The sequence below is a fragment of the Cynocephalus volans genome, chromosome 6 (genome assembly GCF_027409185.1).
Source record: "Cynocephalus volans isolate mCynVol1 chromosome 6, mCynVol1.pri, whole genome shotgun sequence".
NCBI classification, from domain to species: Eukaryota; Metazoa; Chordata; class Mammalia; order Dermoptera; family Cynocephalidae; genus Cynocephalus; species Cynocephalus volans.
This window is the reverse complement of record NC_084465.1, coordinates 137,259,154-137,276,538: the sequence shown is the minus strand read 5'-3', so window position 1 is coordinate 137,276,538 and position 17,385 is coordinate 137,259,154. Positions and strand designations below refer to the sequence as shown.

Below are 17,385 nucleotides of genomic sequence, written 5' to 3'. Positions count from 1 at the left end.
AGTTAAAACATTTTCATTCTGAATCATGCCTAGAATAGTGCCTTCAACATGGCCAATGCTCAATTTAAAAAGTCATTGAGCTAAATATGAAATCACTACTTTTCACTGTTGTACACTGAGGATTTAGAATAAATGAATAATATTCTTTATAGAGCTCTAATTATTACCACCTTCTGCATATTTTCCACTGAGTTCACTCTCTAAGTGGAAAATGTACATGCTTTCATAAAACTTATTTTGTAGAACTATAACAAAATCATGTTATGGAAAAATATGCACAATAGTGCTGGGATGAGCAGAGATGTGAGGAAAAAGACTGATGGCAAGAAACACATATAAAACTATTCTGTAAAACTACATACTAAGGGTGTTGGCTGGTTAGCTCACTTAGAGCACATTGTTGTAACACCAAGGTCAAGGGTTTGGATCCCCATACACAGCTGCCAAAAAAAAAAAAAAAAGGAACTAACAACAACAAAAAAAGCCCTACATACTAAGATAAAATCTCCATGTGCAGACTGCCAAAGGTTTCCATCACCTACCTTTGTAAAGAGTGGGCAAATCCACATCTCTCAAAAAGCATCTCAAAACCCCATTTTTGTATTTTAAAACTTTTTTTAAGACATATCCTTTTTCCTATCTTGAGATGTGAAAAGAAAAAGACAGGGGTCAGGGATAGGGACAAAAACAGGAAAAGGAGAATTATCTCTCACTTTTCCTAGTTTTCCACCCCAAAATACCTCTCTGTTTCTTTTAACTTTACATAACCATAACACAAATCACTGTTGTAAAATGTCACAGAACAGCAACATTTCCTGGAGTTAGTTTCCAAAGTCAGGGTGAAGGCCAAAATTGAAGTGAATCAATTTTCCTTGATTATGTTGGTGAACATACTATACCATCTCTCAGATATGTCCAGCACAGCCAACTTTTACTCAGCTACTAAAGCTAAACTGTTCATTTGAGCACCAGCCAAAAAAGCTGGCTTGCATAGAAGGCCATGTTATATAAAATACACAAATTCTTCTCTCTGAGCAAGAATCACCCTCTGAGCAGTGAGGTATTCACACTGTAAGAGAAACAGGAACTGCAACTGTGAGAGAGCAAACCTAAATTCACTAAATGAATTAGCAGCACAACTGAGGGGACTGCAAAAGTATATAGTTAAATTCAATAAGTTAAATGAATCTGTTATGGAGTGTACTCTTCACCACTATGTGATAAAACTTTGGCACTTCTCACTTCTCATATGATGCAGCTCAATTCTACAGAGGATCAAGGAAAACTAAAACTAATTTCACACTCCTGTTATTCTCTTTTCAAAGAATAATGAAATTTCAAATCTCTTTGAATAGCCCAAAGTAAATTTCCAACAACATCACTTCTTTATGTATTTTTATATGTCTATCTACTTATAGGTATACTGTTGTACAGTCATAAGAGATCTATAGTTCAACATTAGGCTCCAGTCACCAGTTGGTGAGATTACCTGAAAAGGTATTTCCATTAACATTCAAGGAGGAAGCCAAGAATATTTAATACTATTGTTGGATAAAGGAGTCAAGACTTGTGACATCTTATGCTTTATAAAACTTCTGAAAAGTCTATTAATTCGAATATGTCCCATCTCTATTTCTTTTGAAAAGTATTTTAGTATCATAAGAATCATAGTTTAGAGTGTGACAAGATTGCATACATTGAAGAAACTGTTACCATTGAAAAAATAGCAAATTTAAATTCTAATTCCTGCATCTGTTAGTAAATCAATCACTGATTTTTAGGTCAATCAGCTTTTCAAAATGAGATTATCACTTCTTCGTTATCTTCCTCTCTGGGCCTGACAAAAAAAAATAATGGACATAATGGCTGAAAATTTCCGAAAAGGACATAATGGCTGAAAGTTTCCAAAGTATTGAAAGATGACAGCATGCAGGTACAGGAAGCTCAGAGGTCACCAATTAAATTCAATCCAAGGAGGAATACCCCAAGATACATCATAATTGAATTACCAAAAACCAAAGACAAAGAAAGAATATTGAAAGCAGCAAGAGAAAAGAAACACATAACATTCAACAGAGTCCTAATACGTCTCTCATTTGATTTCTCAGTAGAAACACTATGGGCTAGAAGAGAACAGAATAATATATTCAGGGTGCTGAAGGAAAAACACTGTCAGCCAAGAATTTTCTATCCAGCAATACTAAACTTCAAATGTGAAGGGAAAAAAAAGTATTTCCCAAACAAATGAGAATTCATCCACACTAGACACAACAAATTGTTCAAAAAGTAGAGAGGAATGACACTTTTCAAAAAGTAGAGAGGAACGACACCAAAGCATAGAGTTGGATTTGTTTTTTTCTTTTTTCTTAGCTATCAAAGCTAAGTTGTTATTAGTCTAAAATAATCTGTAATAACTCATAACATGTTTTTTATAAGCCTCAAGGTAACCATAACACAAAACTATACAAGAGACATACTAAAAATAGTGAGAAATCAAAATACACTACTAGAAAAAAACCACTCTATCACAAAGGACAACAGTAAGACTGGAAAACATAAATAAATAACAAAACAACCAAAACAAAAGGAACAAAATGGCAGTAACAAGTCCCTATATATCAATCATAACTCCAAATGTAAATGGATTAAATGCACCAATTAAAAGACACAGAATGGCTCAATGGATTATAAAAGAAGAACCAACAATATGCTGCCAACAAGAAACCCACTTAACTGATAAAGACACATACCAGCTGAAAATGAAGGGATGAAAAGATATTTCATGCAAATGAAAACCAAAAAGAGAAGGAGGAACCATACTTGTTTAAAACAGATTTCAAGCCAAGGAAAGTAAACAAACATAAGGAAGGTCATTATATAATGATAAAGGGATCAATTCAACAAGAGGATATAACAATTCCAAATATATATATATGCACCCAACTCGAGCCCCCGGTTATATAAAGCAATTACTATTAGACCTAATGAGAAAAAGAGACTCCAACACAATAATATTCAAGGACTTTAATACCCCACTTTCACCAAAGGACAGATCATCCAACAGAAAATTAACCAAGAAACACCAGAATTAATCGCTACCCTAAGCTGACTGGACCTAACAAAAATATATAGAACATTTCATCCAACAGCTACAGAATACACATTCTCCTCAGCAGCACACAGAACATTCACTAGAATAGATCATATGTTAGGACACAAAATAAGTCTCAACAAATTTTTTAAAAAATGAAATCAAATCAACTACCTTATCCAACCACAATAGAATAAAACTAGAAATCAACAACAAAAGGAACACTAGAAACTGTACAAATACATGGAAATTAAACAACATGCTCCTAAACAATGAATAGGTCATTCATTGTTGAGAAGAAATCAAAAAGGAAAATTAAAAATTCCTGGAGAAAAAAGAAAATGAAAAACATATAAGAAACTTACGGGATACAGCAAAGTACTTCAAAGAGGGAAGTTTACAGCAATAAATGCCTACATCAAAAAAGAAGAAAAATTCCAATAAACAACCTACTTTCACACTTCAAGGAGCTAGAAAAACAAGAACAAACCATCCCTAACTCAGTTGAAGGAGAAAAATAACAAAGATTAGAGCAGAAATAAATGAATTAGAGATTTAAAAACAGTACGAAAGATCAATGAAACAAAGAGTTGGTTTTTCAAAAAGATAAACAAAATCAATAAACCTTTAGCTGAACTAATGAAGAAAAGAAGAGAAAAGACTCAAATAAAGAAAATCAAAAATGAAAAGGAGATATTACAACTGACACCACAGAAATACAAGGGATCATAGAGACTACTACAAACAACTGTATGTGAAAAAACTGGAAAACCTAGAACAAATGGATAAATCCTGGACACATACAACTTACCAAGGTTAAATTATGAAGAACTAGAAAATCTAAACAAACCAATAACAAGTAATGAGATAGAAGCAGTAATAAAAAGTTTCCTAACAAAGAAATCCCCAGGACCAGATAGCTTCACTGCCAAATTCTACCAAATATTTAAAGAAGAACCAACACCAAGTCTTCTCAACCTCTTCCAAAAAACTGAGGAGGAGGGAATATTTCCAAACTCATTCTACAAGGCTGACATTAACCTCATATCAAAATCAGAAAGATACAACAAAAAAGAAAACTACAGACCAATATCCCAAATGAACACAGATGCAAAGATCCTCAACAAAATACTAGCAAACAGAATCCAACATCATATTAAAAAGATCATTCACCACGATGAAGTGGGATTCATCCCAAGGATGCAAGGATGGTTCAACATATGCAAATCAATAAATGTGATACATCACATCAACAGAATGAAGGGAAAGAAACCACATGATCATTTCAATAGATGCAGAAAAAGCAGGTGATAAAATCCAATACCCCTTCATGATAAAAGCACTCAACAAATTAGGTACAGAAGGAATGTACCTCAACACAATAAAGGCCATATACAACAAACCTACAGCTAATATCATATTGAATCAACAAAAATTAGATACTTTTCCTCTTAGATCTGGGAAAGGCAAGAATGCCCATTTTCCCCACTCTTATTCAACAGAGGACTGGAAGTTCTAACCAGTCCAATAAGGCAAGAGAAAGCAATAAAGAGCATCCAAATTAGAAAAGGGGAAGTCAAACTACCCCTACTGGCAGATAACATGATCATATACATAGAAAACCCTAAAGACTCCACCAAAAAATTACTCGAACTTATAAATGAATTCAGTAAAGTAGCAGGATACAAAATCAACACACAAAAATCAATAGCCTTCCTATATACCAATAATGGAACAGGTGAGGAAAAAATCAAGAAATTAATCTCATTCAAAATAGCTACCAAAAAAATGAAATACCTAAGAGTAAATGTAACCAAGGAAGCGAAAGATCTCTACAACGAAAACTATAAAAAACTGGTGAAAAGAACTGAAGAGGACATAAATAAATGGAAAGATATCCTATGTTCTTGGGTGGGAAGAATTAATATAATCAAAATGCCCATTTTACCCAAAGCAATCTATACATTCACTGCAATCACTATCAAAATACAAATGGCATTCTTCACAGAAACAAACAAAAAATCTTAAAATTTGTACAGAACCACAAAAGACTCCAAATAGCTAAAGCAATCTTGAACAAAAAGAAAAAACTTGGAAGCATCACCCTTCCTTACTTCAAAATATAGTATAAAAGCTATAATAACCAAAACAGCATGGTACTGGCATAAAAACAAGTAGACCAATGGAACAGAATAGAGAGCCTAGAAATAAACCCATTCACTTATAGCCAACTGATTTTCGACAAAGGTGCCAAGAATATAGAGTGGGGAAAGGGAAGCCTCTTCAATAAATGGTGCTGGGAAAACTGGATATCCACATGTGAAAGATTGAAACTAGACCCCCTATCTGTCACCATACACAAAAATCAATTCAAAATGGATTGAAGACCTAAATTTAAGACCCCAAACTATGAAACCACTAGAAGAAAACATAGGAGAAATGCTACACAAAATGGAAGAGGGCAGCACTTTTTTGAGTGAGACTATAAAGGCACAGGCAACTAAAGCAAAAATACACAAATGGGACTACATGAAACTGGAAAGCTTCTGCACAGGAATGGACACTATCAACAAAGTGAAGAAACAACCTACAGAATAGGAGAAAGAGTCTGCAAACTACACATTAGACAAGAGGCTAATGTCCAAAATATATAAGGAAATCAAACAAGTCAACAGCAAAAAAACAAATAATCCAATTAAAAAACTGGGCAAAGGACTGAACAGACATTTCTCAAGAGAAAACATACAAATAACCAACATGCTCATGAAAAAAATGCTCAAAATCACAAACATCAGGGAAATGCATATTAAAACGACAAATGGGATATCACTTCACCCCAGTTAGAATGGCTATTGTCTACAAGACAGAAAATAAAAAATGCTAGCGAGGATGCGGAGAAAGGGGAATCCTCCTACATCATTGGTGTGAATGTAAATTGGTACAGCCACTGTAGAAAACAGTACAGAGGTTCCACAGAGAACTAAAAATAGATTTATCTTATGATCCATCTATCCCACTACTTTGTATATACCCAAAGGAAACGAAATCAATATAGCAAAAACACACCTGTATGCCTATGTACATTGCAACTCTCTTCACAATAGCCAAGAGATGGAATCAACCTAAATGCTCATCAACGGATGAATGGATAAAAAAACTTGTGGTATATATACACAGTGGAATACTACTCAGCTATACCAAGAAATGCTATCCTATCATTTGCAGCAACATGGATGGAAATGGAAATCATGATGGTAAGTGAAGTAAGTCAGACACAGAAAGACAAATTATGCATGATCTCACTCACATGTAGAATCTTTGGGGGGAAAAAAAGTGGTTCTCATAGAAGTAGACAGTAGAATAATGGTTACCAGAAGCTGGGAGGGGAGAGGAAAGTGGGAAGGAGACGTGGTGGACTAACAGGTACAAAACTATACTATCTATCCTAAGTGAATCATTTGTGCAGTATATGCACATACTGAAACAACACACTGCACACCACAAATATATACAAATGTTAAAAAAAGTTTTTAAAAAGAATATATTCAAAGTGCAAATTTGATTTATAACTCACTACATAAAACATGATCTATACCACACATTAAAAAAAGGCAGAACAGAGTACAAACATCAAGTTTGCCTCAATTTTGAGCTTGTAAAGTAGGTGTTTTTTATGAGACAATCAATGGAACATGAATATAGATAAATATATACAATGATGTTACTTTACTATTTAAAGAACAAGTTCATGGCTCCATTAGAAAAGGAGGTAAACTAAACTTCTACATAATGAACTCCCATGTAAGGTTGGTATGTCTTGATTCAAGATTTTAACTTTCAGTAACTGTTCACATAGACACTAAAGGACACAACACATGAAGGGAGAAAAAACACTAAATTGGGACTAAAGAGACCTGATTTCTAATTTTGCCTCTGCTCTCTAGTTCTGGACAAGACATATTAAAATCTCACAACTTTAGTTTCCTCATCCACAAAACCATCTCCAAAGTCACTAGGATTCTGTCGGTCTCATTCTACAAAATATATGGTGCTTGTTCCCTCTGCCTCTTCCAAACCATTCTCCCTCTTTCCTAAAACTCCCCAGCTCTGTTCATGTCAGACTATTTTCTTCCTGCAGTTCATTCAAAAACTTCAATTATCCCCTCATCTCTCATTGACTTTAGCTGCTGACACACTGACATTCTCTCCAACATTACTCCTGTCTGAATTCTCAGAGATTTTAATAACAGTGTAAGTGATGCTTCTTGGCTTTACAACTTCTATCCTACCTTAAACTCCCATGGTCACACCCTAGATCTTGTCATTACCAATAACTAAAAATCCTCTGTAATTTCAGTTTCAAGCATTCTACATTCCAGCCATCACCTTCTGTTTTTCTAACTCACTCTCTTACAGCCAACTCTGTGCTCATTTAGGGCAACTCACCTCTGCTCCAGCTACTCTGTATCTCAAATTCTCAGAAGGCACCAAAGTTTTCTCTACCTTGCAGCATTCACCTACATGCTCTTGCCTCTTCCTGGAATGCAGTGCTTTCAGCTCTTTGCCTCCTTTCAACTCTGAAATTATAGCATAAATGGTAGTACCCCCTCACACCAGTCCATCCCTGAAAAATCTAAGTTGGTCTCCCTTTTATTCTCCTTAATAGCACTCTGCTCACTATCTTAGCCTGTTATGTGTTTATCTGTTTATTCCCATCTTCTACCAGCAGACTGTCAGCACTGTTGATGTGAAAAGGCTATACCTGCTTTATCACCACTGTATACCCAAAGCATAATACCTAGCCAGTAATTGATATCTGTCAAATAATGAAAAAATGATGGATGCAAAGAGAATGAAACCAACTAAAGAAATTCTGCCATGTTAAGAAAGTAGATGAAACATGAAAATGAAGATCATTCTTTATAAAAAAAAAACGCTAATTTTTTTTTTTGGAAGCCCTCCCCTAGTTTAAATTATACTGAAGAATCCTAAATGTGAATCAGAATTCTCATCTGTAAACTGGGAAAATCTATACAGTACCTAGAGCTGCTGCGATAATTAAATAAAATATTTATATAGCACTTTAACAGGACCTGGCAAATAATAAGGCATCAGTAAATGTTGGCCATTAGTCTTAAAAGAGCACTTAAAAAACTTTGAAATTAAGACCTGTAAATTGAGGATATAATTACAACAACAATAAAAAAAAAAAAAAAAAAAGGAAGAGGTCTGTTTCTCTATCTGATGTTGCCCTTCCAACTCTAAGATGTCCAAGTCAGAGACTACTTTTTCCTTACATAATCAGTAAATATTCTATCTACTTACAGTTGAACGTCAGAAATAGTCACAGCCCAGTCCAGGACAAGATAATAAAAAGCCAATGGAAAACATTTTTAACAAACTCCTTCCCAAAGGCAGACATTTATATTTTGCACAAAACATCAATAACAACTATCATTTTACCCTTTTAATTCCATCTGAATAAGTCAAAGATTTACTACCTAAATATATCCATTAGCCAAGTAAAGAAAAAAATTACATCATGTTTTCTACCTTCAATCAACTATATTTTTGGCTAAAGCTAAACAATGACAGTTAACATAAATAATAGCACAAGTTAATCTAGAGGTCAATTAGAGAATATTAATTTTAACTTGTTATTATGGATAATCAAAACTTACCCTTACATTCAGAATATAAACAAATCAATAAAAACTAACAAAGAAAAGTTATTTATTATGTGAAGACATGTTGAAAACTGCTATCATTCTAAAAGTTCTCTTGATTTCTAAACAAACAGAGACTGTTTAGCCCATCATATGACCTAACTGGCTGGGCATTCCTCACTACTTACTCATACACTAGAACTGCACACTAAAAATCATGTGAAAATCTTGAGAAGTCAGAAAAAATTTTCAGAATGTTTTTTACAGTTTTAAGTCTGGCATAATCAAACATTTCAAGGTTTTTTTTTTTAAAAAAACCCTATAGATTTTTTTGAAATTGATATAATTACTAGAAATTATTAAATAATATTTATTCAGTAATTATTAAAGTGTATCAAATATTCTACATGCCACTAACAAAAACTAATATTAAGGAGAAAATGATTTCTAAATTTGTCCATTACTGATAGAAATTAAAAGAAATACATTTCTAAGATTGACAGGCTAGATTAAGGAATTAAGTAAAACAAATGAAGAACAGTGTATATGATATGCTTAGAATAAATGAATGAAGAAAAATATATTTCTAGTTATGTAAAGAAACAATGGAAAGATACAAAAGAAACAAAAGTAGTTACCTTTAGGTGGTGGGGTGGGAAACAGACATAGGAGTTGTTAATATTTATCTTTTTAAACTGTTCTAATTTTTGAGCCATATGAATATGTACCTATTTTAAAAAGAAGTACATGCTTTACATCAGCGCATGTATTTCTTTAAATCAGCAAACATAAATATGACATATATCATACACATACATTTGTATGTGTGGTTTAAAAAACAGAAAATGTTTTAAAAAAAAAAACAAAGAGGAAGAATTAAGGAGAATTTTTCATGATACCACTGGGAATCAAGTTTCTGGATCATAGTTCTGACTAAATGAAATTTCACAATAATGGCTCTTTCCCTCCCTTAAAACCTGAGAATATTTTCCAGACTACCACAACTCTAAGACAGATGGCTTAAAAATAAACAAAAATAAATACCAAAAGGAAAAAAAGTCTTAAAATAATATGATCTCATTTCATTTATGCACTAAATAATTCTACTATATATTACTGGTTACAAATCATCTTGATTAAAAAAAAACAAACACAAAGTCACTGAAAGTGAAATATTTTTCCTAAAGTCCTTCCATCCCTGAATCTATCCTCTTAAATAAGTCTCTACACTTATTTCAGACTAACAACAAATGGTGACAATAATTTTTTTAAAAATCTAGATGTTGCCCAATACACAAATCACCTTATAAACTAAATGTATTCCAATCTACAACTTCCTTCTACTTCAAACTACCCTATCTTAATTTGTCTCAGAAAAACTCATGTCCCTTTCCCCTCTTGCCCCAATTACATGTCTCAATTTTCTCTACAGCACAATACCTGACAACCTACAATATTGGTCAATATTCTTATGCTACCATCAGCAACCTTACATAAACATATCTATCAAGTTCCTTAACATAAATCAGATCTCCATAAATTTTTCATATATACTAATTATAAAATTATTTAAAAGATTAAAAACAAATTACGAGTGGTAAGAAGGACTGGAGGGAGGGGGGAACGTGTTATTATTCGGTGGGCACAGGGTTTCAGTTTGGGAAGATGAAAAAGTTCTGGAGATGGACAGTGGTGATCCTTCATAACAATACGAATGTATTTAATGCCAATGAACTGCACATTTAAAAATGGTTAAAATGGTATTTTGTATCTATTTTACCATGCTAAAAATAAATTAAAAACAAATGACGTATTAGGCACGTCATCATATTTATAATTTATTGCTCTCCTGAAAAGAATCTTAGTTTTCTAAAGTATATCTGGGAATATACAACTCAATTCTCTATCGCTTGTCCATTAGGCAGGTCAGCACAGTGCCCAGGGCTCACGATCATTTTAGAGGCACACAAAATTGTTTTAATTTCTTTTAAAATAAGAAGAAATGAATTTTTTAAGTCAAAAAAATGTTTTAATATAGTATACTAATATATTTTTCTTTATAACAATGTAGTAATAAAATATTTTCTATCATATTTTTACTGAGGAAAGGGCCCGTGACGACAAAAGTACCCAGGGCCCATGAAAGTCATAATGTCGCCCTTATGCTTACCATTTCCTATAGGAGATTATCAAGGTACAGCAAGAAAGTAAAAACACAACTTGATATGTATGCAAAACAGTATTCTTAAAGAGAAATCACATACATGAGCAGTTATGGAGGGTTTCATTTTTTTTTTTAAACCAGTAATATTAGAATGGTATCTCAATTATTACTGAATCTTTTTCAAACAACTATAATAAGAGCTAAAGAGAAATATCCCACTTACAAAAACAAATAAACAAATAAAAGCTTGGAAATTAACTTAGTGAGAATTTAAAGGCATTAGAGAGCATTGACTGTTAAGGGAGGAAAAGATAAATAGAAAAAAAGAAGGAAAGGGAGGAGAAAGGGAAGCAAAGACTGATTAAAAGAACAAACAGAGCTACAACCTCTTATTAATTACTTAATTTACTTAAGTTGAAAATACTTCCTAAGTAAATTCATAGATTTAATATAATGTCCATTAAAATCCCCAAATGTTAACTCAAATACTAAGAAATATATCAAGAGAAAGCATGTGTTCTAAAAATAAATGTAGTGGATTGAATTATGTCCCCCCAAAAGTCACTGAAGCTTGACTTGTGTCCCCCAAGTTTTATGTATTAGAAACTTAGCCCTCTCTGTAACTGTTAAGAGGGTGGGAAATCCTGTTATGGCAATTGAAAGGTGGAGCCTTGAAGAGGTGGTTGGATTGTAGGACCACGCACTACTGAATGGAGTAAAGATGGTGGTCAAGGGTATGTTTCTGAGGGCTTTAGAAGAGGAAAGTCTGTCTGTCTCTCTCTGCTCTCCCTGCTTCCACCATCTTGCAATGTGAGACCCTTGGGTCACTGTCGCCACCACCAGATGGACTTTGGTCTTTCCAGCCTCAGAAACTGTAAGCAATAAATTTTGTTTTCTTTATAAATCACCCAGTTGCAGGTATTTTGTTATAAGCAATAAAAATGGACTAATACAATAAATATGAAAAAATTAAAAATCAGCATGTAGCTAAACCTACTGATACTGGATAAACACAAAAAGGAGACAAATGAAAAATATCTTTTAAAGCTACAAATCGGTAAACTTCAAATACGTGAGGAAACAATAAAATAGGAAAAAGAACAACTAATAAACATTTCTGGCATAATAACGCCAACATGAAGAAAAACAAATTGATCTCTACACCTTCATTATACACCATACAGAATTTCAGATGGGTTACAAATTTTTTTAACTAGAAAAATACAGAATATTTCTAATAATAAAAGGGGGTTTGTCTTTTGATTTGAAGCAACTGACCAAATTATTATAAAAAGTAGAAATGAAGAACACTAAAGTATGGATAAAAAGAAAATCAACATAGTGAAAAGATAGAGGAGGGACTTTGTAAGTTGAACGCTAGATCAAACTTTTATCTGTAAACGACACAGGGATGGATCTAGGTTGGTATCTAGTCCTCAACAGACAACTGTCACAAAATGTGACTTTAATCAACGGCAGGCAGAGTTGCACCCATTTAACCACGTACCAAGTACTGTTATAAACACTTCATATATTAACTAATCTCACAGTCACAACAGCCCCCCTATGAAGAAGATACTATTTTTATTCTTATGTGATAAACTAGAAAAGTAAGACCCAGCAAGTAAATTTCTTACTCAATGTGACATGCTCTGTGGTTAGATCCAGGAGTAGACCCTAGGCAGTCTCGCCCCAGAGTCCATGCTCTCAACTACTACTCGCTTTTTTCCTTTGTACAACAAAGATTCCTCAAATCTCAGCTTACTAGATATGTTACTAAAATTCAGGACAAAACACAAACAAGAATGGTTTTGATAGAGTGTTTTGAGGATTCAGAGAACCATGATATATCATTGTCAGTAAAGAGGATGAGGAAAGGCTTTATGGGAGAAATATCTAAATTGGGTCTGAAAGGAGATAAGACAGAGAGATAGGAATTGAGATAGCAAAACATTCCACACTGAGGGAACAGGACCAAAAGCATTAAATGAAGGTAGAAAATCACTAGCAGCTCAAATAATTGAGTTAAAATGACTGTTATATAGGAGAGAAGTAAATAGAAAATAAATAATTCTGAAGACTATGAAGTTTACACTTAACTCAATACGGAAGGTAGGAGAGTAACATGAACACAGTTGTTATATGGCAACTGGATATAAGAATTAGAAAAGAGATGGAAATGAAAAGAAATGCAGAAGGTTACTTCACAAGGTAAGGAATGTCTGAAGTAAAGTGGGCAAATAAAAATGGAACAAAAGGAATGGATATGTAGCATACAGTAGTTACTCCAACTTCAATTACGTTAATAAACTGGGTCAGAAAGTATAAGACTTAATATATTAAAATGTAAAGATAACAAAGCCAATGGGTAGGGCCACACTTGGGAGAATCTTTGGTAACCTAATAGGGGACAAAACGGGCTAGAGTGAAGGGGTAGACAGGCCTTAAGACAAACTGCCCCTGCTCAAGACTTGGCCTTGCTCCCTTGATTAAGGGAGACTTTATAACATCAACGTTTTGAGAGACATTATGAAGGTAGATTGACAGAATTTAATAACAAACATAAAAGTGACTCAGGTTTTAAGTGCAATTAAAGAATCATCTTGTCATTAACAGAAACAGAGACAAAGAAGGGAGACTAGGCTTAAAACAAAGAGTCAGGAGTTCAGGTTTCTAGATGGTGAGATTAAGGTTAATATATAATATAGTATGATATCCAGAAATGATGCTCTGTCCACAGGACGAGTGCTCGGTAAGAAGAACAAGATATGAAGACACAGATGTTATCCACATAAAGACACCTAGAAGTTGTGAGATTTCAAAAGAAAAAGTATTAGAAAGGAAAAATTGATCAAATAAAATTTAAGGGGCATCTATATTTCGAGGGAAAGAAAGAAGATCCAAAGAAGGCACTGTCAGAGGTTTAAGAGAAGACTCAAGTATAATGCAGCAGTGCTTCTTAATCTTTTTTACATGGAAGTACACAAATAAGAAAATGTTATTTATGTGGCACAATGCAGTAAATGAGACTGATAATGGTCAGTGATGTTAGCCCAGGAGTTGAGAAAATCACTCATAGGCACACCAGTTAATCCACTCACTGCATTGTTTGGAGCTCTGTATCATATGCCAAAAAGTTAAAGATTCTATTTCCTTAATCTCTCTTTCTTTCAATAGTCATTGATAAGTTGGCTGGAATGATGCAGATGTGACAGAGAAGAGAAGAACTCAGAATAACCATAAAACTTGGTAACTGAGAAATTGCTTAGGACTAAAAATCAGTGGAAAAAGCTAGATTTCAGAAGAAAAATATAGAAGGTGATTTTTAAAGTGTCAACTTTTTACCAGTCATGTTACCACAACTAGTTATAAGGAGTAACCTAAATGGCATGATTCTTCAAATCTTTCTACTAAAAAAATTCTCTGTTTAAACTAAATTGTAATTTGAATATTCTTTACCTCCTAACTCTTCTTTTCTTCATGTTCATAAAAAGGAAGAATGAATAAAACTCCTTTGAAACTTTGAACACTTACCCAGTGCGAGACTGACCAACTTTATCACAAATATCCAAAATGAGGCCCCAGTCCTCAGCAGTATTCATCTCACTGGTTGCTTTCTCTGTAGATTATAAAAAGAATTGCAGAAACATTATTTTTAAAATCTTTAAAAGATATATAATCTCATTAAAATCACCAAACTGTAGAATAGTCAAATCTCAACAACAGGGCCCTGCCCAGGGGCCTGGGACATCGAGCCACAGACCAGACCCCCCACCCACAACCAGGCACACGACCAGCACCAAGGAGCATGCCAAAAACATCACCTCCATGTGGGTGGCCCACCACAGCCACCACAGTAACCATGGATGCCACGAAAGTGGCTAGACATCATAACCACCATGCAGATGGTCTGCCAGCCACTGGAGTGCATTGACACAAGGAGAGTCACCAGCAAAGACCAAAGGAAAGAAGAGGATGTCGCTCTCCACAAAGCCCATTCCAGAGTGACAGAAGAAGCATCTGCTCTATGGTAATAGTGGGGGACCTGAACACAGCTTTCAGCATTGGACAGATCATATAGGTAACAAATCAACAGAGTAACCATTACTCTTTCAGGAGGAGAGAAGAAATCTAGGGTTATCAGTGGTGGGAGGGAGGAGGGAGAGGGGGATGGGAGAGATTGGACAACGGACATAAAGAATAAGTACGATTTGTAACAATATATGTACTAGTAATATTGATTTGATCAACATATGTCAACATTGAATCCCCAAAATATGTATAATCAATTATGATTCAATAAAAAAAAAGGAAATAAATAATAAATTTTAAAAAACAAAAAAACAAATCTCAACAACAAATCAGAATAGTTGCCAGTACTCTGGTTAATGGGATTTTAAAGTCCATTTTTAAAAGGAGGAGGTGTACCCTTATCATCTATGGCAATTATTTTACCCATTCATACTTCAGGGGGTTTTTTTGCATAAAAAATAAGCCATTGATTTTTCTTTATAAAAAAAGTTATATAGATATCTATTACCTCCATCTGCAAATAGAAAAAAACATTATTGCCATTATCAAAAAATTCTTTACTTAAAAAAAAAAAAAAAAAAATTCTTTACTTGATAGTGAAGGAACATGGGCTAGGCACAGATCTCTATGAAAATGTTTTGGGCAATTAAGTTAATTATTTAGCTAGTTCTATTGATTTGTTTTTTTGAGAATGGAAAAGGAAGACTGAAGGAAAGAAAACCAAGCTTTGACTGAATATTTTTCCCTAAATAAAACCTTGATATTAAAAACATAAATAGAATAAATTGTACCCCAGGAGCATGCACAATGAAAAAAATAAATTAAAATTAAAAATTAAATCAAATTAAAAATAAAGACATATATAGAAGTATGGAAGATGAACAAAATCATCTCATTTAGCTCTCTCCCTTAATAACAATATCTCAAAAGTTATACCAGGTTAATAATATAGATATGTGGTACCCTACTTAGAAGACTCGAAAAAAAGAGAATCATATATTGGCAGTGAGGGGAAAAAAAGCTTAAGACCAGCCTGTTTTATGCCACAGAGTTCTCAGAAATCTCAAGAACAGAAGTAGCATAAGTTATGCCTGGAATTGTGAGTGAAGAAGAAAGAGGATTTAAGTTTAGGAGGAATGAATAAAAGCTGTTGAAATGTAGGTAGGTCCCTACTTTGCCTTCATTACTCAAGGGCACTAGCAACCTCTCCCCACCTGGAGCAGCAGAGTGAAGGTTTGTTTCCTGGAGGTCAAGCAAAGCTTTTCTAGATTAGTAGACACTAGACATGGTGTCTTACACGGGCACAAAAAAATAAAGGAATTACTTCCAGTTGCCGATTCAGCATATAAGGAGTGTGGAAGTCATCACTCTGTCCTAACTGGTAAAAACCTGAACAAACTGAAAAATTAACAACTCTTCTTAGATACTTCAGGGAAGTGAGCTCAAAGGGTAAATCTCTGACCCAAAAATTAGAGAGACAGACAGGCAGATCAGAAAATCAAAACTTATCACAGGCAGAAATTTCCACAGGAACCAATGGCGAGTTGGAAAACCTAAACTATAATTGAAAAATTACTGGAGGCTCAATGAGGACAAGTGTGATGGCTAAAAACTCCAGGTGGAAATCATAGGGGGAACCCCATGCCTTTTGTGAGTTTTACCTCCAAGAGTTATATTACGTTCTCAGGGTGAATATATGAGAAAAATCCCCTCCTGCTCCTGGCAGGAGAGGATGAAAAGGAACCACTGTAAAATATAACAGAGCACTGTGTTCTTAACAAGGCCTGCACTTAAGAGAAACTATTTACGAGTGCCTAACCAAATAGAGTTTTACTAGAGATTAACTCTCCTGAGGTAAGGAAAATTTCCATCTGATGCCCCTTTTAGAACACCCAACTACACCACACTTTAGCTGTCCTGTCGCACCTATGTGGGTGAAAGACTGAGAAGCATTTGTGAAGTTCATAGCCCAGGAGCACAGGCTTACTAAAAGACTAATCATAGGACTGTAATACACTTCCCCTCCTGCCATGTACTACCACTTTACTAAGGTCTATTTAAAGGCTACTGAAGGCCTAGAGTTCCTTGTCTCCAGTATATCATGTCTGGGATTCAAAAAAAAACTTATAAGACATACTAAAATGTAAAAAACACAGTTTAACAAGACAGAGTAAGAATCAGAATCAGACCAAGATATGACACGGATGTAGGAATTATGAGACCCAGAATTTTTAAAACTATGATTAATATACTAAGAGCTCTGATGGAAAATGTAGACAACATACAAGAAGGACAGACGATCCAAGCAAAGAGATGGAAATTCTAAGAGTGAATCAAAAAGGAATGCTAGAGATCAAAAACTACATAAATAAAATGAAGAATGCCTTGATGAACTCATTAGTAGATTGCAAATGGCTAAAGAAAGAATCCCT

At 34.1% G+C, this 17,385-nt stretch overlaps 1 protein-coding gene across 4 annotated transcripts in view; it reads right to left on the bottom strand.

The window, feature by feature from the left end:
• Positions 1 to 17,385, bottom strand: part of STAM (signal transducing adaptor molecule) — a 73,233-nt gene that overhangs the window by 42,294 nt on the left and 13,554 nt on the right. For 2 of the 4 annotated variants that reach the window (XM_063099002.1, XM_063099005.1), the window contains exon 2: positions 14,456 to 14,540. In XM_063099002.1, coding sequence (XP_062955072.1) covers positions 14,456 to 14,540 — 85 coding nt within the window. Of the gene's footprint in view, positions 1 to 7,537; positions 7,556 to 8,772; positions 8,819 to 14,455; positions 14,541 to 17,385 lie in introns of those variants that run through there. The other 2 variants (XM_063099003.1, XM_063099004.1) reach the window with 2 other exon arrangements.